At 42.5% G+C, this 22055-nt stretch overlaps 1 protein-coding gene across 4 annotated transcripts; it reads left to right on the top strand.

The window, feature by feature from the left end:
* The first annotated feature begins 1744 nt into the window (after positions 1-1744).
* parvb.L (parvin beta L homeolog) lies at positions 1745-21515 on the top strand. 4 transcript variants are annotated; one of them, XM_041585837.1, is made up of 16 exons: positions 1855-1974; positions 5888-5998; positions 6115-6249; positions 7774-8004; positions 10115-10204; positions 10754-10824; positions 11567-11669; positions 13318-13458; positions 13622-13737; positions 15266-15324; positions 16450-16469; positions 16565-16626; positions 16704-16772; positions 19018-19119; positions 20623-20695; positions 20870-21515. In XM_041585837.1, exons 4-16 carry the CDS (start codon positions 7962-7964, stop codon positions 20944-20946), a joined length of 1026 nt encoding a protein of 341 aa, XP_041441771.1. In that variant the 5' UTR covers positions 1855-1974; positions 5888-5998; positions 6115-6249; positions 7774-7961; the 3' UTR covers positions 20947-21515. The 4 variants fall into 4 exon arrangements, with proteins under 4 accessions (XP_041441770.1, XP_041441772.1, XP_041441771.1 ...); XM_041585838.1 differs by lacking the exons at positions 5888-5998; positions 6115-6249 and having other exon boundaries at positions 1768-1974; XM_041585839.1 differs by lacking the exon at positions 7774-8004 and having other exon boundaries at positions 5888-6249.
* Positions 21516-22055: the final 540 nt, after the last annotated feature.

Genomic DNA, 22055 nt, shown 5'->3' with positions numbered 1-22055 from the left:
ATGTTCTTGTGGGTCTTTGTTAAAGAGAAACCCTCCGTTATGGACAATGTGTGTGTAGAGTCAGGACCAGCAGTGCAGGGAAAAGCAATACTTTTAGTAATTACACTGATGAGCAAGTTGCTGGGAGTGAGATATTTGGGGGGTTCCTCTTTTCTGCACCCGGATGAGTCAGTGGTACAAATATATAAAAGTTACATTTCTATTTTGTGTGGAATAATCACAAGTTGTTACTATAAGTGTTTGACTGTGTCAGGTCTGTGTTACTATTCACATTCATTTGTTACAATGATACACTGGAACTTTATATACAGTCTCACACCCCTAGTAATGGACCTGTGAGTAATGGACCAGTGAGTAATGGACCTGTGAGTAATGGACCAGTGAGTAATGGACCAGTGAGTAATGGACCTGTGAGTAATGGACCTGTGAGTAGCACCTCAGCCACAGATTAGCCACTGTACCTCCATATGGCAGTTTCTTACCCACTGCAGGGCCGGGGTTATTATGATGTCACTATTTCTGTTTTTGGAGACTCATTTTCAGGATTACAGTATATTTAATATTGTGCAGTGGCAAAACTTCAATTTAATATAGGTCTCTGCCAGGAGAGGGGATGCTGGGAGCTGTAGGTCTGGGATGGGAGAGGGGATGCTGGGAGCTGTAGGGATGGGAGAGGGGATGCTGGGAGCTGTAGGTCTGGGATGGCAGAGGGGATGCTGGGAGCTGTAGGGATGGCAGAGGGGATGCTGGGAGCTGTAGGTCTGGGATGGGAGAGGGGATGCTGGGAGCTGTAGGTCTGGGATGGGAGAGGGGATGCTGGGAGCTGTAGGCCTGTCTCCTGCTGATCCTTGTTTTTACCAGAAACAATTATGTGGGTTCCTTTGGGTACCCCAGTTCCACCCACACTCTCCTGATAAAACTGACCCCAGTGTGTAGGAATGTGATAGAGCCTTTAAGCTGCCACAGACGCAAAGATCCGATGGTACGAATCAACGTATTATCGGACTTTCCCATCTCCCGACCCTCCACTAACCATTCAGATCAAAGTCTTACCATTCCGACCAAATAAAGTAGTAAAAGAACAGATCAGCCGACGTTCTACCCCTGACAGTAATCGTACGATAGACAAAGCTGGTGATCGTACGACCGGCAATACACGCAGAGATATTACCCGCAGCCGACTTTTCTAACCTGTCCCATCGACCAAACGACCGATCTCCGCCGGACGAAAAATGTCGGGACTCTCCACCCACGGTCCGAAAATCGTACGAATCCTCGATCGGACAGGTTTGAAATCGTTGGGATCGATCGATTTAGGATCGTTGCCTCTATGGGCAGCTTTAGACTGTAAGCTCCTCTGGGACAGGGACTCATATACAATCTCAGTACAGCGCCACAGAATATGTTGACTCTATATAAATAAAGGTGAATAATAACAGTTTGTCTTTAAAGGGCATATCCACCCAAAGACTATTTTATTGTTTAATGAAAGACAATGTTATTTCTAGACAGACAGATGAACCTCATCAGATTTTTTTTTTAAAGAAACGTCCCACAAGGGCTGCTGGGAGTTGTAGTACTGGAGTTCAGGTAGTGATGCCGGAATCTTTTCCTGGACATTCCTCAGTATCCGGATATTTTTGGCTGCAGGATGATTTGTTCCTCTCTCCCCCCCCCCACCAGCAGCTGAACAATCACTGGCCCACCCCCCTCCTGCAGGGTTTGCCCCGCCCCCTCCCAGTAGCTCCCAGTAAGTTCCACTGGTTGCTGATAAGACTGAGCTTCAGCTCCACATCCTGTTCCTTTATCACATGAGCTCAGGGTGCTGCTGAGGGGCACCCACACCCCAGGGGAGCAGCATGTCCAGCACCCCAGTCAGGTCACCCACCCTCCAGGGCCAAAAGATGAGGAAGGACGAATCATTCCTGGGGAAACTGGGAGGGACCCTGGTCAGGAAGAAGAAAGCCAAAGAGGGTGAGTCTTTGAAGGGTTAAATGGAATTAAAGGGACGGGTATAAAATCTCAGCGGATTTAAGTGGAGCTGAGAGACTGGGGTCTCATTGAATCTACTGAAACACCCCTTCAGTACCGACCTGTATCAGCACTTGCCATTGCTTACTTCCCCGGAATGCTTTGTCTCTGACCTGTAGAGCTTACAATCTAACTGGGAGACCTTGATTCCCTCTCCCATGTGCAGGTTTATCATCTCCATAGCCCTGAGATTTAAAAACAAAGTAACTGGCAGCTGCTCTACTACAACTCTGTAAGGTCAGTGTTTTTGGGGGGCTTCATGGAAAAGCCTTTTAATTCATCCCTTGTTACAGAATTTAATTCAGGATTTATTTACATACCTGGTTCTGGGGTTTTTGCATTTATGAGGTTAATTTTTTCCAGTGTGTGTGTAAGAGGGTTTGGCAATCTGGTGTCTCAGGGGTTAATCCCTGTGGTGCGTGCAATGGTTAACCCCACAGGTTTATTGCTCATCTCTAGGGGGTCTTGCTATAGCCCACAGAGGGTTAATCTCACAGGGTGCAACACACACACAATTTGGGGAATGAGCTCACAGGTCCTTGAGAATTTCTAGGGCAGGATCCACTTCCCCCTGTTCCCGACATTCCTGTGTCATTGTCCCACATAGGGTTCCACCTTTTCTGGAAAAAAATCCCGGCCTATTTATTTATCTTTATTCCCTATTAATAACATTGGGATCACTGACCTTCCTATATATTTATCTTTATTCCCTATTAATAACATTGGGATCACTGACCTTCCTATATATTTATCTTTATTCCTATTAATAACATTGGGATCACTGACCTTCCTATTTATTTATCTTTATTCCCTATTAATAACATTGGGATCACTGACCTTCCTATATATTTATCTTTATTCCCTATTAATAACATTGGGATCACTGACCTTCCTATATATTTATCTTTATTCCTATTAATAACATTGGAATCACTGACCTTCCTATATATTTATCTTTATTCCCTATTAATAACATTGGGATCACTGACCTTCCTATATATTTATCTTTATTCCTATTAATAACATTGGGATCACTGACCTTCCTATATATTTATCTTTATTCCCTATTAATAACATTGGGATCACTGACCTTCCTATATATTTATCTTTATTCCTATTAATAACATTGGAATCACTGACCTTCCTATATATTTATCTTTATTCCCTATTAATAACATTGGAATCACTGACCTTCCTATATATTTATCTTTATTCCCTATTAATAACATTGGGATCACTGACCTTCCTATATATTTATCTTTATTCCTATTAATAACATTGGAATCACTGACCTTCCTATATATATATCTTTATTCCCTATTAATAACATTGGGATCACTGACCTTCCTATATATTTATCTTTATTCCTATTAATAACATTGGGATCACTGACCTTCCTATATATTTATCTTTACTCCCTATTAATAACATTGGGATCACTGGCCTTCCTATATATTTATCTTTATTCCTATTAATAACATTGGGATCACTGACCTTCCTATATATTTATCTTTATTCCCTATTAATAACATTGGGATCACTGACCTTCCTATATATTGATCTTTATTCCCTATTAATAACATTGGGATCACTGACCTTCCTATATATTTATCTTTATTCCCTATTAATAACATTGGGATCACTGACCTTCCTATATATTTATCTTTATTCCCTATTAATAACATTGGGATCACTGACCTTCCTATATATTTATCTTTATTCCCTATTAATAACATTGGGATCACTGACCTTCCTATATATTTATCTTTATTCCCTATTAATAACATTGGGATCACTGACCTTCCTATATATTTATCTTTATTCCTATTAATAACATTGGGATCACTGGCCTTCCTATATATTTATCTTTATTCCCTATTAATAACATTGGGATCACTGACCTTCCTATATATTTATCTTTATTCCCTATTAATAACATTGGGATCACTGACCTTCCTATATATTTATCTTTATTCCCTATTAATAACATTGGGATCACTGACCTTCCTATATATTTATCTTTATTCCCTATTAATAACATTGGGATCACTGACCTGGAGTGGAGAGGCCACACTGGATGAGTGGAGAGGACCACAGATAAGGGGCCACCTGCTGATATTGTATCAATAAAAATGTATATAGTTGTTAGGAGTAAGGAATAAAGTAGAGATGACAAGGTTGGTATTTGCAGAAGAGGTAGCGACCCTAGCAGGGGCCACAGAAACTAAGGGCCACAGGGGCTGAAGAGACTGAATGTCACAGACTGGAGAGGCCAAGGGTGACTTCTACATTTTAAGATTTTTGTCCCAAGAGAAAACCAAGATGAGTCTCAGGCTCCTGCTAAGTGGGTTTGGTTGGCACCTACCAGGGCATGACCTCAACCCAACTGAACCCCTGTGGGATCAATTGGAACCCCAACTGTTAGCCTGATCCCCCAACCACAGTTTCCAACTTCAATGTGGCTGAATGGAAGCAACTCCCAGCAACAATGTTCCAACATCTAGTGGGACCTTCCCAGAATAGAAGGGGCAGTTATAGCAGCAAAGGGAGGGGCAACCCAACTGAACCCCAGTAGATTGAACTGGAACCCCAACTGTGAGCCTGATCCCCCAACCTCAGTTTCCAACTTCAATGTGGCTGAATGGAAGCAACTCCCAGCAAGAATTCCCAGCAACAATGTTCCAACACCTAGTGGGACCTTCCCAGAAGAGTAGGGACAGTTATAGCAGCAAAGGGAGGGGTAACCTAACTGAACCCCAGTAGACTGAACTGGACCCCCAACTGTGAGCCTGATCCCCAACATCAGTGTCCAACCTCACTAATACTCTTCTGGCTGTATGGAAGCAACTCCCAGCAACAACTCCCAGCAACAATGTTCCAACATCTAGTGGGACCTTCCCAGGAGAGTAGGGGCAGTTATAGCAGCAAAGGGAGGGGTAACCCAACTGAACCCCAGTAGACTGAACTGGAACCCCAACTATGAGCTTGAACCCCCAACATCAGAGTCCAACCTCACTGATACTCTTGTGGCTGAATGGAAGCAACTCCCAGCAACAACTCCCAGCAACAATGTTCCAACATCTAGTGGGACCTTCCCAGGAGAGATGGGGCAGTTATAGCAACAAAGGAAGGGGTAACCCAACTGAACCCCAGTAGACTGAACTGGAACCCCAACTGTGAGTCTGATCCCCAACATCAGTGTCCAACCTCACTAATACTCTTCTGGCTGTATGGAAGCAACTCCCAGCAACAACTCCCAGCAACAATGTTCCAACATCTAATGGGACCTTCCCAGGAGAGTAGGGGCAGTTATAGCAGCAAAGGGAGGGGTAACCCAACTGAACCCCAGTAGACTGAACTGGAACCCCAACTATGAGCTTGATCCCCCAACATCAGTGTCCAACCTCACTGATACTCTTGTGGCTGAATGGAAGCAACTCCCAGCAACAACTCCCAGCAACAATGTTCCAACATCTAGTGGGAACCTTCCCAGAAGAGTCAATAGCAGATTCCCAGGACAATGACTCCAACTCCACTCAGAGCTAATTCCGTGTCGGGTTCCGTGTTCATTCTAAACATCCCCACCCAATGTACAGACCAGACGCCCATCCCCCAGGCCATAAATTCCTCAGCGGCACAAACCTCTCCCTAATAAATAAAACTAATAAAACCCCAGTGTCAGATCTGTAACTTGTCTGCTCATCCCTCTCTGTATAATTGTACATATATTTATGGGTAGGAGCTGCCATAGACCTTTCACAAAGGACATTCACCCACCCGTATAATCTAAATGTAACGTTTCTTTTTAGGGTTCTCTTTTATTTGCAATTTACATTTTTTTTTCCTCTTCTTTTAGTTGGCTGATTAGCGGTTTTACACTGCTAATATCATGGATTTGTATCAGCAGCGCCCTCTGCTGTTCTATCTGGGAATTTCAATAAAGGCAACAATGACAACTCTAAATCAGGTGCCTTATGTATTCTATTTATTATGTGTGATTTCATAATATACTGTGTTCCCTTTAAGGGAAAATACATGGAAGACGGCTCATTTAAAGGGCCGGTGCCTGTATCTTATCTACAGGATACAGCTTTGTGCTCCCGGTGGCTCAGATCTGGCCGCTCTGGGGATCTTATTTAGCTTTGTTGTTGGTTGCGGACGCTCAGTCTCATCATTCGCTGCTGGAGACGTCGCCGGCGTCTTATTCTGCTTTACCAAGTGAGTGTTTCCCACCAGCGTCCCCCCGACTTGCTTTAATTTCTGCTTTGCAGTTTCCCTTATTTGTTGAACACAAACATATTCTGTGGCACTGTATGAAGGTTAAATTGTTCCCAGAGGAGCTTACACTCCAATTATACACTATAATTAGAGGAAAATAAACCTTTAGAAAACTAAATTGTAGATAGCTGGCTTCTGTTACATTGTGTATTAATACAAATATACAGAGAAGGAATGTTCTGGGCACACAATAAGCTATACCCTCATACTGTACTGTCTAAGGGAATCAATATGGCACCTCCTCCTCCCATATGTATAAATACAGATATACAGAGAAGGAATGTTCTGGGCACACAATAAGCTATACCCTCATACTGTACTGTCTAAGGGAATCAATATGGCACCTCCTCCTCCCATATGTATAAATACAAATATACAGAGAAGGAATGTTCTGGGCACACAATAAGCTATACCCTCATACTGTCCTGTCTAAGGGAATCAATATGGCACCTCCCTCCTCCCATATGTATAAATACAAATATACAGAGAAGGAATGTTCTGGGCACACAATAAGCTATACCCTCATACTGTACTGTCTAAGGGAATCAATATGGCACCTCCTCCTCCCATATGTATAAATACAAATATACAGAGAAGGAATGTTCTGGGCACACAATAAGCTATACCCTCATACTGTCCTGTCTAAGGGAATCAATATGGCACCTCCCTCCTCCCATATGTATAAATACAAATATACAGAGAAGGAATGTTCTGGGCACACAATAAGCTATACCCTCATACTGTACTGTCTAAGGGAATCAATATGGCACCTCCTCCTCCCATATGTATAAATACAAATATACAGAGAAGGAATGTTCTGGGCACACAATAAGCTATACCCTCATACTGTACTGTCTAAGGGAATCAATATGGCACCTCCCTCCTCCCATATGTATAAATACAAATATACAGAGAAGGAATGTTCTGGGCACACAATAAGCTATACCCTCATACTGTCCTGTCTAAGGGAATCAATATGGCACCTCCCTCCTCCCATATGTATAAATACAAATATACAGAGAAGGAATGTTCTGGGCACACAATAAGCTATACCCTCATACTGTACTGTCTAAGGGAATCAATATGGCACCTCCTCCTCCCATATGTATAAATACAAATATACAGAGAAGGAATGTTCTGGGCACACAATAAGCTATACCCTCATACTGTACTGTCTAAGGGAATCGATATGGCACCTCCCTCCTCCCATATGTATAAATACAAATATACAGAGAAGGAATGTTCTGGGCACACAATAAGCTATACCCTCATACTGTACTGTCTAAGGGAATCAATATGGCACCTCCTCCCATATGTATAAATACAAATATACAGAGAAGGAATGTTCTGGGCACACAATAAGCTATACCCTCATACTGTACTGTCTAAGGGAATCGATATGGCAGCTCCCAGGCATGTTCAATCCTCAAATAAAGAGTAAGATTTCCCCTTGATCTTGTTTAGAATCTGCTGATCTGATTGGCCGGGCTCTCTGGGATGTGAGAGACCAATAAATCCAGTGCAAATGTTCAGACGCTGGTGATAGAATTTCAGCCTTTCCTCCCCCCTCGTCCCATCGTCCCTCAGTCAGAAATAACCTGAGCTCTGAGTCACTTGCCCCCAGTTGCAGAGAGAGAAAGTCGCGCAGGATCATGTCGGGGCTGCTGTGCAGGAGACGCAGGAAAGAAGCTGCAGGTGGGTGGGGGGCAAGGCTAGAGGTGCCCAGGGATTGGGGTGCCAGGGTGGGGGCTATTTGGGGTAGTGGGGCATGTGGCTACTACACTGTTCTTTGCTGTCGGATCACTTCTGATTATTATTAGAATAAAGCTTCAGTCTACACAGTGCTGCATGCAGATCTTCTGCCCCACAGAGCTTGCAATCGAATGTCTCCAAAAGCAGCGTGAGACCTGATTGTCAGTTGCAGGTAGGGACAGGCTATAGGCCGACCGTCAGTTACCGCCGGCGCCTCCGTGGCACATTGGTGGGTTCATTAGAAACTGCCGGATTTCCCAGCGGGGCCACAACTGTCTGTCTCTCGGCCAAATGTTTGTCTTGGCTCACAGTGTAGTGGCCGCCTGGAATTTACAACCAGCAGAGGTGGAAACAGGAGACGATTCAAAAACCATATGTGAGAATTACTAAAGGGGAAGTCTGCCTAAAGAAAGACAAAAGTTTCTGTCATTGTGTCTGTCCCTTTCTCTTCTCTGCACTGCTGCTTCTGACTCCTGATACAACTTCCCAATATCCATTCATTCCTCATTCTCACTGGGTTTATAGTTCTGTGTAACTGTCATTGTGTCTGTCCCTTTCTCTTCTCTGCACTGCTGCTTCTGACTCCTGATACAACTTCCCAATATCCATTCATTCCTCATTCTCACTGGGTTTATAGTTCTGTGTAACTGTCATTGTGTCTGTCCCTTTCTCTGCACTGCTGCCTCTGACTCCTGATACAACTTCCCAATATCCATTCATTCCTCATTCTCACTGGGTTTATAGTTCTGTGTAACTGTCATTGTGTCTGTCCCTTTCTCTTCTCTGCACTGCTGCCTCTGACTCCTGATACAACTTCCCAATATCCATTCATTCCTCATTCTCACTGGGTTTATAGTTCTGTGTAACTGTCATTGTGTCTGTCCCTTTCTCTGCACTGCTGCCTCTGACTCCTGATACAACTTCCCAATATCCATTCATTCCTCATTCTCACTGGGTTTATAATTCTGTGTAACTGTCATTGTGTCTGTCCCTTTCTCTGCACTGCTGCTTCTGACTCCTGATACAACTTCCCAATATCCATTCATTCCTCATTCTCACTGGGTTTATAGTTCTGTGTAACTGTCATTGTGTCTGTCCCTTTCTCTGCACTGCTGCCTCTGACTCCTGATACAACTTCCCAATATCCATTCATTCCTCATTCTCACTGGGTTTATAGTTCTGTGTAACTGTCATTGTGTCTGTCCCTTTCTCTGCACTGCTGCTTCTGACTCCTGATACAACTTCCCAATATCCATTCATTCCTCATTCTCACTGGGTTTATAGTTCTGTGTAACTGTCATTGTGTCTGTCCCTTTCTCTGCACTGCTGCTTCTGACTCCTGATACAACTTCCCAATATCCATTCATTCCTCATTCTCACTGGGTTTATAGTTCTGTGTAACTGTCATTGTGTCTGTCCCTTTCTCTGCACTGCTGCTTCTGACTCCTGATACAACTTCCCAATATCCATTCATTCCTCATTCTCACTGGGTTTATAGTTCTGTGTAACTGTCATTGTGTCTGTCCCTTTCTCTTCTCTGCACTGCTGCTTCTGACTCCTGATACAACTTCCCAATATCCATTCATTCCTCATTCTCACTGGGTTTATAGTTCTGTGTAACTGTCATTGTGTCTGTCCCTTTCTCTGCACTGCTGCTTCTGACTCCTGATACAACTTCCCAATATCCATTCATTCCTCATTCTCACTGGGTTTATAGTTCTGTGTAACTGTCATTGTGTCTGTCCCTTTCTCTGCACTGCTGCCTCTGACTCCTGATACAACTTCCCAATATCCATTCATTCCTCATTCTCACTGGGTTTATAGTTCTGTGTAACTGTCATTGTGTCTGTCCCTTTCTCTTCTCTGCACTGCTGCTTCTGACTCCTGATACAACTTCCCAATATCCATTCATTCCTCATTCTCACTGGGTTTATAGTTCTGTGTAACTGTCATTGTGTCTGTCCCTTTCTCTGCACTGCTGTTTAGCACTAGAGCTTAGTAAATCTAAATCATTTTGGTGTTTAATGCCGGTGATTTCTTGTGGTCCTTACAGTGACCGATCTCCAGGAAGAGGGTAAAAATGCCATCAATGCACCCATGTCACCCACCCCTATCGATCTGCACCCAGAAGACACCTTGCTGGGTAAGGGCATGACTTCTTGGTATTCCGTTTTGCTTTAATTCAAAAGTCATATATATTGCTCCCTCTGCTGGTGAATTTAAATATTGCATGATATTGAGTTTGCTGATGGCTTTTAGTTCTATTAGTAAATAAATAAATATATTGCACATTACAGAGCACTCAAAGGGAGTTTCAAACAGAATCCAATGTTGCTGTTTATATTCTTCCCTCTAGTGGTGACTTATATGTTTACACTTTGTGTATTAGTAAAGGGGCCTCAGTCACAGCTCCCCCCTCTCCTATATCAGTTCCAGCATTTCCCCAGGCAGCAGTGCTGTAAATAAGGTAAGAGCATATCGACCATAAAGCACTACGGCTGCTGCTAGATGAGCAAATAACCACACAGGGTGGATTTTATTCTGATCCTGCCAACAGTTTCCATTTGAAATATTTTCCATGAAGTGGTTGTGCTTCCCCTTTCCCTGCCTATATTACTGGGTGCTGGGGGGTTATTGCTGGAGATGTTCTGCATTATGACTCTAAGCGGCTCGGTGTTTTGTGGCCCCGCAGAGGAGAATGAGGAACGAACCATGATCGACCCCAATTCCAAGGAAGAAACCAAATTTAAGGAGCTTGTGAAGGTAAGAGGTTCTACTGGGTATTGAGATTCCGGAGCTTTTTTGCCATAGGTAATACTGCTAAAAATTATGATTGTATTACTGGAACTCTGGGAATGCTATGAGCAAACTTAGCGGACTGTTCCTGCTGAATTGTGCTTAGTACAGGGAATACCTATGCTGCCATAGTTTTATGGGATCTCTCTGTACAGACTATGAGCAAACTTAGGGGACTGTTCCTGCTGAATTGTGCTTAGTACAGGGAATACCTATGTGCCATAGTTTTATGGCATCTCTCTGTACAGACTATGAGCAAACTTAGGGACTGTTCCTGCTGAATTGTGCTTAGTACAGGGAATACCTATGTGCCATAGTTTTATGGCATCTCTCTGTACAGACTATGAGCAAACTTAGGGACTGTTCCTGCTGAATTGTGCTTAGTACAGGGAATACCTATGTGCCATAGTTTTATGGCATCTCTCTGTACAGACTATGAGCAAACTTAGGGACTGTTCCTGCTGAATTGTGCTTAGTACAGGGAATACCTATGCTGCCATAGTTTTATGGGATCTCTCTGTACAGACTATGAGCAAATTTATGGACTGTTCCTGCTGAATTGTGCTTAGTACAGGGGTACTTAGACTGGGAGTCCAAATAGGCCCTGACATTTCAATTACACAGAGGTGTAAACAGCCCAATAAATGGTGAGTGTCTACAGACAGTCCGGGCCTGCTCTCATTCTAACTCTACAATTGGTTCTTTTCAGGTCCTTATTGACTGGATTAATGAGGTTCTGGTGGAGGAGAGAATTATTGTGAAGAATTTAGAAGAGGATCTTTATGATGGGCAGGTGCTGCAGAAACTACTAGGTGAGAAGAATCTCAAGTTTTAAGGGTGAAACCACATGGAGGGAAACCTCCCCCTGGGTAAGTGAATCCAATCTCCCCCAGTACTTACCCAGGTACAGAGCTCTGATTCTCTGTACTTCCTGCTCCTGGGCTGTTCTCTTTCCCATGGTCAGACAGGAACCTCCCCCTGGGTAAGAGAATCCAATCTCCCCCAGTACTTACCCAGGTACAGAGCTCTGATTCTCTGTACTTCCTGCTCCTGGGCTGTTCTCTTTCCCATGGTCAGACAGGAACCTCCCCCTGGGTAAGTGAATCCAATCTCCCCCAGTACTTACCCAGGTACAGAGCTCTGATTCTCTGTACTTCCTGCTCCTGGGCTGTTCTCTTTCCCATGGTCAGACAGGAACCTATCCCTTGGAATAATGAATCTTATACCCTTCATTACTGGGGCAAAACTGGGTTTGTACCATTAGTGGGAGGTTCCTGTCTGAACATGGGAAAGAGAGCAGCCCAGGATCATGAGAGTATTGAGTTACTGACGTATATTTATCATTCCAGTCATTCACTTTTCTTGAATTCCCCCTCCCCCTTCTGGGTGCTGATTTGCATAACACCTTTCCCAGCATTCCTTGCGGCACAGGGAACATGTGGAGTGTTGGACTTATCTGGGCTGAAATACTAAATAGGTTAATAACCTGCTCTTTAATTAGTTCCGTTCCTTTAAGATCTTTATTGATGGAAGAAATGTGATTGGATGGGAGGCGACCTCATTAAAATCATCTTTTATTCATAAATCTCCCGCTCTGTAAGTAATTATCCCCTGGAAATTATTAATCTTATTATTTTGTGCGACACCTCGAATCAATTTCGCCGACCCCAATCTCCTCATTCCAGAAATTATCAGGGGTGACTTAACGAATTTAATTATGATTTAATCTTCCCTTTAATTCCCACCTGTCACTGAGAGGTTGTTCTGTGACCATATAAAGACACAAGGCTGCAGGCTGAGTTATACAGGGAACTCTGAGTATCACTCATGTATTATAAGGGATAATGTACCCCCTACTGTAAATGATAAGGATATTAGATGTCACTGAGGGGTTGTTCTGTGACCATATAAAGGCACAAGGCTGCAGGCTGAGTTATACAGGGAACTCTGAGTATCACTCATGTATTATAAGGGATAATGTACCCCCTACTGTAAATGATAAGGATATTAGACGTCACTGAGGGGTTGTTCTGTGACCATATAAAGGCACAAGGCTGCAGGCTGAGTTATACAGGGAACTCTGAGTATCACTCATGTATTATAAGGGATAATGTACCCCCTACTGTAAATGATAAGGATATTAGAAGTCACTGAGGGGTTGTTCTGTGACCATATAAAGGCACAAGGCTGCAGGCTGAGTTATACAGGGAACTCTGAGTATCACTCATGTATTATAAGGGATAATGTACCCCCTACTGTAAATGATAAGGATATTAGCAGTCACTGAGGGGTTGTTCTGTGACCATATAAAGGCACAAGGCTGCAGGCTGAGTTATACAGGGAACTCTGAGTATCACTCATGTATTATAAGGGATAATGTACCCCCTACTGGTTATAATAAGGGATAACGTATCCTGTAAATAACGGAATTGTATTTATTTGGTGCTATTTTGACTTTAGAGACGTTGGGGAGTCGGAAGCTGAATGTTGCGGAGGTCACACAGTCAGAGATTGGGCAGAAGCAGAAGCTGCAGACTGTACTGGAAGCTGTACAGGAGCTGCTGAGACCTCAGGGGTGGGCCATAAGGTGGAACGTTGACTGTAAGTATTCGTGGGCGGGGCTTCAGTTTCTTAAAGGGAACTGTGTCTGTGTCAGCAGTTGTTCTCTTGGGAATTGTCCTCTTGATTGTGAGGAAATATAAACACGCCCCCTTTCTCCAAAAACTCCTACTAACTTCTCAATTTCTCTGTTTATCATACAAAGCCGTCCACGGGAAAAACCTCGTCGCAATTCTGCACCTGTTGGTGGCGCTAGCGATGCATTTCCGGGCTCCCATCCGCCTCCCTGAGCACGTGTGTGTACAAGTGGTAGTAGTGAAGGTGAGTCTCTGAGATACAATAAATACTGTGTGTGTGTACAAGTGGTAGTAGTGAAGGTGAGTCTCTGAGATACAATAAATACTGTGTGTGTGTACAAGTGGTAGTAGTGAAGGTGAGTCTCTGAGATACAATAAATACTGTGTGTGTGTACAAGTGGTAGTAGTGAAGGTGAGTCTCTGAGATACAATAAATACTGTGTGTGTGTACAAGTGGTAGTAGTGAAGGTGAGTCTCTGAGATACAATAAATACTGTGTGTGTGTACAAGTGGTAGTAGTGAAGGTGAGTCTCTGAGATACAATAAATACTGTGTGTGTGTACAAGTGGTAGTAGTGAAGGTGAGTCTCTGAGATACAATAAATACTGTGTGTGTGTACAAGTGGTAGTAGTGAAGGTGAGTCTCTGAGATACAATAAATACTGTGTGTGTGTACAAGTGGTAGTAGTGAAGGTGAGTCTCTGAGATACAATAAATACTGTGTGTGTGTACAAGTGGTAGTAGTGAAGGTGAGTCTCTGAGATACAATAAATACTGTGTGTGTGTACAAGTGGTAGTAGTGAAGGTGAGTCTCTGAGATACAATAAATACTGTGTGTGTGTACAAGTGGTAGTAGTGAAGGTGAGTCTCTGAGATACAATAAATACTGTGTGTGTACAAGTGGTAGTAGTGAAGGTGAGTCTCTAAGATACAATAAATACTGTGTGTGTACAAGTGGTAGTAGTGAAGGTGAGTCTCTGAGATACAATAAATACTGTGTGTGTACAAGTGGTAGTAGTGAAGGTGAGTCTCTGAGATACAATAAATACTGTGTGTGTGTACAAGTGGTAGTAGTGAAGGTGAGTCTCTGAGATACAATAAATACTGTGTGTGTGTACAAGTGGTAGTAGTGAAGGTGAGTCTCTGAGATACAATAAATACTGTGTGTGTGTACAAGTGGTAGTAGTGAAGGTGAGTCTCTGAGATACAATAAATACTGTGTGTGTGTACAAGTGGTAGTAGTGAAGGTGAGTCTCTGAGATACAATAAATACTGTGTGTGTGTACAAGTGGTAGTAGTGAAGGTGAGTCTCTGAGATACAATAAATACTGTGTGTGTGTACAAGTGGTAGTAGTGAAGGTGAGTCTCTGAGATACAATAAATACTGTGTGTGTACAAGTGGTAGTAGTGAAGGTGAGTCTCTGAGATACAATAAATACTGTGTGTGTACAAGTGGTAGTAGTGAAGGGGAGTCTCTGAGATATAAATAATATTGCCCAATGTATTTTATATTCCTCCAGCACCGAAATGCTGTTTGTAAATCAGCCACTGGGTGGCAGTGCAGCACAGGCTTTAAATAACTTGTCGCTGTTTAGAAGACAAGTCCTGAAATCCTGTGGGAATCTATATGGCAGCTCTGACTTGCTCTGCTGGGGTTCCTGAAGTCTCATTGGCAGCTGCGAGTTTTAAGTGGGGGAGGTTAAACCCATTCTCAGCCTGGGCTCCTGCAGAACCTCTTGTGTGAGTCTCATTTCCGTACGTTTGTTGTTTCAGAAACGCGAGGGGCTGTTACAGACGGCACATGTGACCGAGGAGCTGACGACCACCACCGAGTAAGCGGAGAAACCCCTCCCCTTCTTTCCAATGGTTCTGAACCCCCAGATACAGGAATAAAGGATTACAATGTTACAGGCTTTTTAGGGGACTCTGATCTCTAAACCCTTCACTATTAGGGCTCAGTTCCTGTTAGCGGCTCTTTGTTCCCCTTTAAAAAAAACAGGGAGTCGAGTCTGAGCCTTAATTGGCTTTTAATTAATCCCCAGGCAGCCGGAACCACAACACGGAGACTCTCTGCTGTCTGTTCCCTGAGCAACTAAATTGCAAAATGCTGCAAATAGTCCCTGTCTCTCCCTAATACTGATCCACCGAATCCAGGATTCACCCCTTTTTTAGCAGGATTTGGATTCGGCCGAATCCTTCTGCCCGGCCGAACTGAATCGGAATACTTATTTGCATATGTATGTTATTAGGGGCGGGAAAGGGAAATCGCGTGACTTTTTGTCACAAAACAAGGAAGTAAAAAATGTTTTCCTCTTCCCACCCAAATATGCAAATTAGGATTCAGGTTCAGTATTCGGCCGAATCTTTCATCGAAGGATTCGGCCGAATGCGAAATAGTGGATTTGGTACATCCTCACGAGTAACCCATTCTGCTACTCCCAGCATGCTCTTTGGAGGAGACCTGACCCCCATGTATAAGCTTCTCCCTGATCTATGGCTTTGCAGGCTGAGGTTTTTCCTGTTTGATCTTTAAAGGATAAGTAAACCTTTAAAATAAGTGAATGTAAAACTGAAGAGGGGGCTATTTTAAGCACTTTTGCAGTGTATATTCATTATTTATTTTGTTTTGATTCCAAGATATTAAGGGATACATGTACTGTATACTGTACAGCCTCTTTCTTTCTCCTGACAACTTCCTTGACTACTTGCTGGTCAGACTGGTGGGAAACTGACCAGCAGGTGGCGCTGTTGTAACAAAATTCATTCCTATTAACAGTATATGTATCCCTTAATATCTTGGAATCAAAACAAAATAAATAATGAATGTAAATTACAAAAATGCTTAGAATAGAAGCCTCATCAGTTTTACATTCACTTATTTTAAAGGTTAACTTATCCTTTAAAAAAATCGAACCGATACACCATTAAACGAACTAACGGCGTATTTTTCTTTCTAGGATGATGATGGGCAAATTCGGTGAGTGAATATTTTCTTCTGGTCCTAAATAGGATGGGTTGAGATATGGGACCATTAAGTTGACTTATTTTAAGGTTTATTTCCCCTTTATGCAGAACGCGATGCATTTGACACTCTATTTGACCACGCCCCTGACAAACTGAGTGTTGTTAAGAAGGTGAGAACCTCCCACTGTAACCCCGTTATGTAAGGGTAGGAGGGTATTAACCCCGTGTTCTGCCCCTTCTCTTCCAGTCCTTGATCACGTTTGTGAATAAACATCTGAACAAGTTGAATCTGGAAGTGACGGAGTTGGAGACTCAGGTGGGACCTGTTGCTATGGAATGTTTTTGTTTAGAAACCATAAAAACAACTTTGCTCTTGTTCCATCTTCTAAACCGGAACTGGAATGTTCTGCTTCCATCATGAGGAGCTCAGTGGTTGCTATTAGTGGGGAGTGTACCCCACATCCTCAGGGGGGAAGGCCTGTGTGGGTCACTGACCCCATCTAAAGAAATTGCTCTGTAAGGCTACAAATGTATTATTATTGGTACTTTTTATTCCTCATCTTTCTATTCAGGCCTCTCCTATTCATATTCCAGTCTCTTTTTAAAGTTAGTGCATGGTTGCTAGGGGAATTTGGACCCTAGCAACAAGATGGCTGAAATTGCAAACTGGAGAGCTGCTGAATAAAAAACTCAAAAACCACAAATAATAAAAAGTTGTCTCAGAATATCCCTCTCTACATCATACTAACAGTTAATTTAAAGGTGAACAACCCCTTTAATTGACCTCTACTGACTTTCTAATTGAATAACACAGATCTCTACTAACATTTAGCTTAAATGACCTTGACCTCTAATGATGGTTTGCTTTAATAATTGCGACTTCTACTGACATTCTGCTGGAATGACCTAGACTTCTACTAACATTTTGTTCCAATGACCTAGACCTCTGCCGGCATCTACTGCTACATTCTGCATTTATTACCTAACATTCTTCCTGAATGACCTAGAACCCTATTGATGTTCATCTTGAACGACCTAGACCTCTACCAACATTCTGCCTCAGTTATGTAGATCTCTACTGATGTTCTCTTTCAATGACCTTGGCCCCTACTGATGTCCATCTTGAATTACCTAGACCTCTACCAACATTCTGATTTAATTCCTTTAATATGGAATGACTTCTACTAACATTTTGTTTCAATGACCTAGACCTCTGCCGGCATTTCACTTAAATGACTAAGACCTCGACTAACATTCTGCATAAATTACCTAACATTCTTCAATAATGACCTAGACCCCTATTGATGTTTATCTTGAATGACCTAGACCTCTACCAACATTCTCCTTGAATTCCGTAAATCTCTACTGATGTTCTGCTTGAATGACCTAGACTTCTGCCAACATTCTGCTTGAATTCCTTAAATCTCTACTGATGTTCTGCTTAAATAACCTAGACCTCTACTAACATTCTGCATTAATTACCTAATATTCATCCTAAATGGCCTAGACCCCTATTGATGGTCATCTTGAATGACCTAGTCCTCGACTAACATTCTGCATAAATTACCTAACATTCTTCAATAATGACCTAGACCCCTATTGATGTTTATCTTGAATGACCTAGACCTCTACCAACATTCTGCATTAATTACCTAACATTCTTTAATAATGACCTAGACCTCTATTGATGGTCATCTTGAATGACCTAGACCTCTACCAACATTCTGCTTGAATTGTTTAAATCTCTACTGATGTTCTGCTTTAATTACCTAGACCTCTACCAACATTAGGCATTAATTACCTAACATTCTTTATTAATGAACTAGACCCCTATTGATGGTCATTGTGAATGACCTCAACCTCTACCAACATTCTGCTTAAATTCCTTGAATCTCTACTGATGTTCTTACTTGAATGACCTAGACCTCCACCAACCTTCCATTTGAATGACCTTGGCCCCTACTGATGTTGTTTTTAAATGCTCTAGACCTCTGCTGACATTTACTGATGATGTTCTTGATTGACCTACAACTCTACCGACATTCCTCTTGAATGACCTTGACTGGTCTTGAAAACACAAAAAGTATCCAATCCATAGTGATCTTAGTCCTCTACAAAACTGTTAATTCGTTGGCCATGTCAGTAGTTGGGCTCCCTGTTTCTAGACTTTCAGTATAGAGTAGGGCTCATTGGCCAACATCTATAAATGAGATGGAGAAATCACAATGTGGAGGGTAAGGCCTCTCTACAACACTTACGACTAATAAAAATCATGATGGCAGCACCATTCCCAGAGTGACAACAAATGGCTCTTATAGAGCGGCTTCCGCTGTATAATTTATATTCCGTATAAGTCGGGGGGAATCTGGCAAATTCCAATTACATTTGATCCGTAATGAGGAGGATTGTGCCGCTGTCTGGCAGCTTCACATTTACATTTTCTGTCTGAAGGCAAATTTCTTTTCTTTGTTATGGAAATGATAAAACTAAAGGGAAAGTTTTCCTCTGTTGTCTCCTGTTTGTTATTTCCTGGGAAAGTGCTGATTAATTTCTGTGCGCAGTTTGCAGACGGCGTTTATCTGGTGTTGCTCATGGGGCTCCTCGAAGGCTATTTTGTTCCTCTCCATAATTTCTACCTGACCCCGGAAGGCTTTGAACAAAAGGTGAGCAGGGCTCTGTGATTGGCTGGGTTACTTATCTGGGATTGACCTCTTTTATATGGGATTTAAATCCAGGGGTATGTGGGGCATTTGAGGAGAAGCTGAGACTCTGCCCACAGTCATTGCTCTTTATTTCTACTTCTAAACCTTATACTGGGCACCAGGGGTGTAGTCTAGTGATGAGTGGGTGCAGGGTCTGTTGTAAATGGGTAAACATTTAATTATACAGGTATAACTGAGCAGGAACAGTCCCCTAAATTTGCTCATAGTCTGTACAGAGAGATCCCATAAAACTATGGCAGCATAGGTATTCCCTTTACTAAGCACAATTCAGCAGGAACAGTCCCTAAGTTTGCTCATAGTCTGTACAGAGAGATCCCATAAAACTATGGCAGCATAGGTATTCCCTGTACTAAGCACAATTCAGCAGGAACAGTCCCTAAATTTGCTCATAGTCTGTACAGAGAGATCCCATAAAACTATGGCAGCATAGGTATTCCCTGTACTAAGCACAATTCAGCAGGAACAGTCCCTAAGTTTGCTCATAGTCTGTACAGAGAGATCCCATAAAACTATGGCAACATAGGTATTCCCTGTACTAAGCACAATTCAGCAGGAACAGTCCCTAAATTTGTTCATAGTCTGTACAGAGAGATCCCATAAAACTATGGCAGCATAGATATTCCCTGTACTAAGCACAATTCAGCAGGAACAGCCCCTAAGTTTGCTCATAGTCTGTACAGAGAGATCCCATAAAACTATGGTACATAGGTATTCCCCTGTACTAAGCACAATTCAGCAGGAACAGTCCCCTAAATTTGCTCATAGTCTGTACAGAGAGATCCCATAAAACTATGGCAGCATAGGTATTCCCCTGTACTAAGCACAATTCAGCAGGAACAGCCCCCTAAGTTTGCTCATAGTCTGTACAGAGAGATCCCATAAAACTATGGCAGCATAGGTATTCCCCTGTACTAAGCACAATTCAGCAGGAACAGTCCCTAAGTTTGCTCATAGTCTGTACAGAGAGATCCCATAAAACTATGGCAGCATAGGTATTCCCTGTACTAAGCACAATTCAGCAGGAACAGTCCCTAAGTTTACTCATAGTCTGTACAGAGAGATCCCATTAAACTATGGCAGCATAGGTATTCCCTGTAATAAGCACAATTCAGCAGGAACAGTCCCCTAAATTTGCTCATAGTCTGTACAGAGAGATCCCATAAAACTATGGCAGCATAGGTATTCCCTGTACTAAGCACAATTCAGCAGGAACAGTCCCTAAGTTTGCTCATAGTCTGTACAGAGAGATCCCATAAAACTATGGCAGCATAGGTATTCCCTGTACTAAGCACAATTCAGCAGGAACTCAATGTAGCAGTTATATTTAAGGGGTATCTCTCAGGTGGGCAAGTGTATAAAATACATCAGGTCTATAGTGTGACTGAGTATCTGCTGTACAGATGACCTGGGTCCCGTGTTCTTATGACTCTCCCTCTTATTCAGGTTCACAATGTCGCCTTCTCCTTTGAGCTGATGCAGGACGGGGGGCTGAAGAAGCCAAAAGCCAGACCTGAAGGTAACTCGGTCTTTTCAGCCATTCCTGAGTCAGAACCAGCAGTGCGGCGGATATAAAGAGCCAGACAGACACTGCTTGCATTAACAATGAGCATTTTATGTAACTTTTATGCTGGAACGTTGCTGAGAAGGACTTTTTCGTTTCATTTATTCTTTTCTCTTCTTCCTTTTGCAGATATTGTCAACCTTGACCTAAAGTCGACGCTGCGAGTGTTATACAATCTGTTTACAAAGTACAAGCACCTCGACTGAGCGCATTTATATTCTTCCTCTGTTCTGCCTTATGTGGCGGAATGCACTGCTCCCCCAATTCCTCCGACCCCCCGATACTCTCTGTGCGGCTGTTGGAGCCAAAGATCCAGGAACCCCCATTGAGCTTAATGTTCCTTTATGTTGTGATATTTATAGTTTCTGTGTCTGGGTTTTATTCAGGAATAAGATAAATGGAAGAGACTTTCCCATTGCAATGTTCAACTCACTATTGTATCTATTGCAGAGGTCCGTGGGAGTTGTAGTTTAGCAGCCATGAAGTGACACAGGAAATGATAATGTCCCTTTAAAATAACATCAAAACAAATGGGAAGAAGAAAAGACTTTGTTTTATTAAACTGGACCAATGAAAATGCAGCGCAAAGAGTTTGTGTTTCCTCCCTTGGCCGCTCAGTCTGACGTCTGCTTCCAGAACAAGACGCTGCGCTTTCCCTTTAACTGGAAATATTGTCATAAAATTATATTGATTTAACGTGTCTTTAAATTTCCCTTTGTCTCCATTGTTCTACCCCTTTGTTCTTCAATCATATAAAGTATTATCATTGTGATGTCACATAAATGTCTGTTTCCTTTATTGTTATACAGGGAACTCTGAGTATCACTCATGTATTATAAGGGATAATGTACCCCCTACTGTAAATGATAAGGATATTAGAAGTCACTGAGGGGTTGTTCTGTGACCATATAAAGGCACAAGGCTGCAGGCTGAGTTATACAGGGAACTCTGAGTATCACTCATGTATTATAAGGGATAATGTACCCCCTACTGTAAATGATAAGGATATTAGAAGTCACTGAGGGGTTGTTCTGTGACCATATAAAGGCACAAGGCTGCAGGCTGAGTTATACAGGGAACTCGGAGTATCACTCATGTATTATAAGGGATAATGTACCCCCTACTGTAAATGATAAGGATATTAGAAGTCACTGAGGGGTTGTTCTGTGACCATATAAAGGCACAAGGCTGCAGGCTGAGTTATACAGGGAACTCTGAGTATCACTCATGTATTATAAGGGATAATGTACCCCCTATTGTAAATGATAAGGATATTAGAAGTCACTGAGGGGTTGTTCTGTGACCATATAAAGGC

This window comes from Xenopus laevis, chromosome 3L (genome assembly GCF_017654675.1).
Source record: "Xenopus laevis strain J_2021 chromosome 3L, Xenopus_laevis_v10.1, whole genome shotgun sequence".
In the NCBI taxonomy this organism is placed as follows: Eukaryota; Metazoa; Chordata; class Amphibia; order Anura; family Pipidae; genus Xenopus; species Xenopus laevis.
This window is presented reverse-complemented; position numbering and strand designations above follow the sequence as displayed.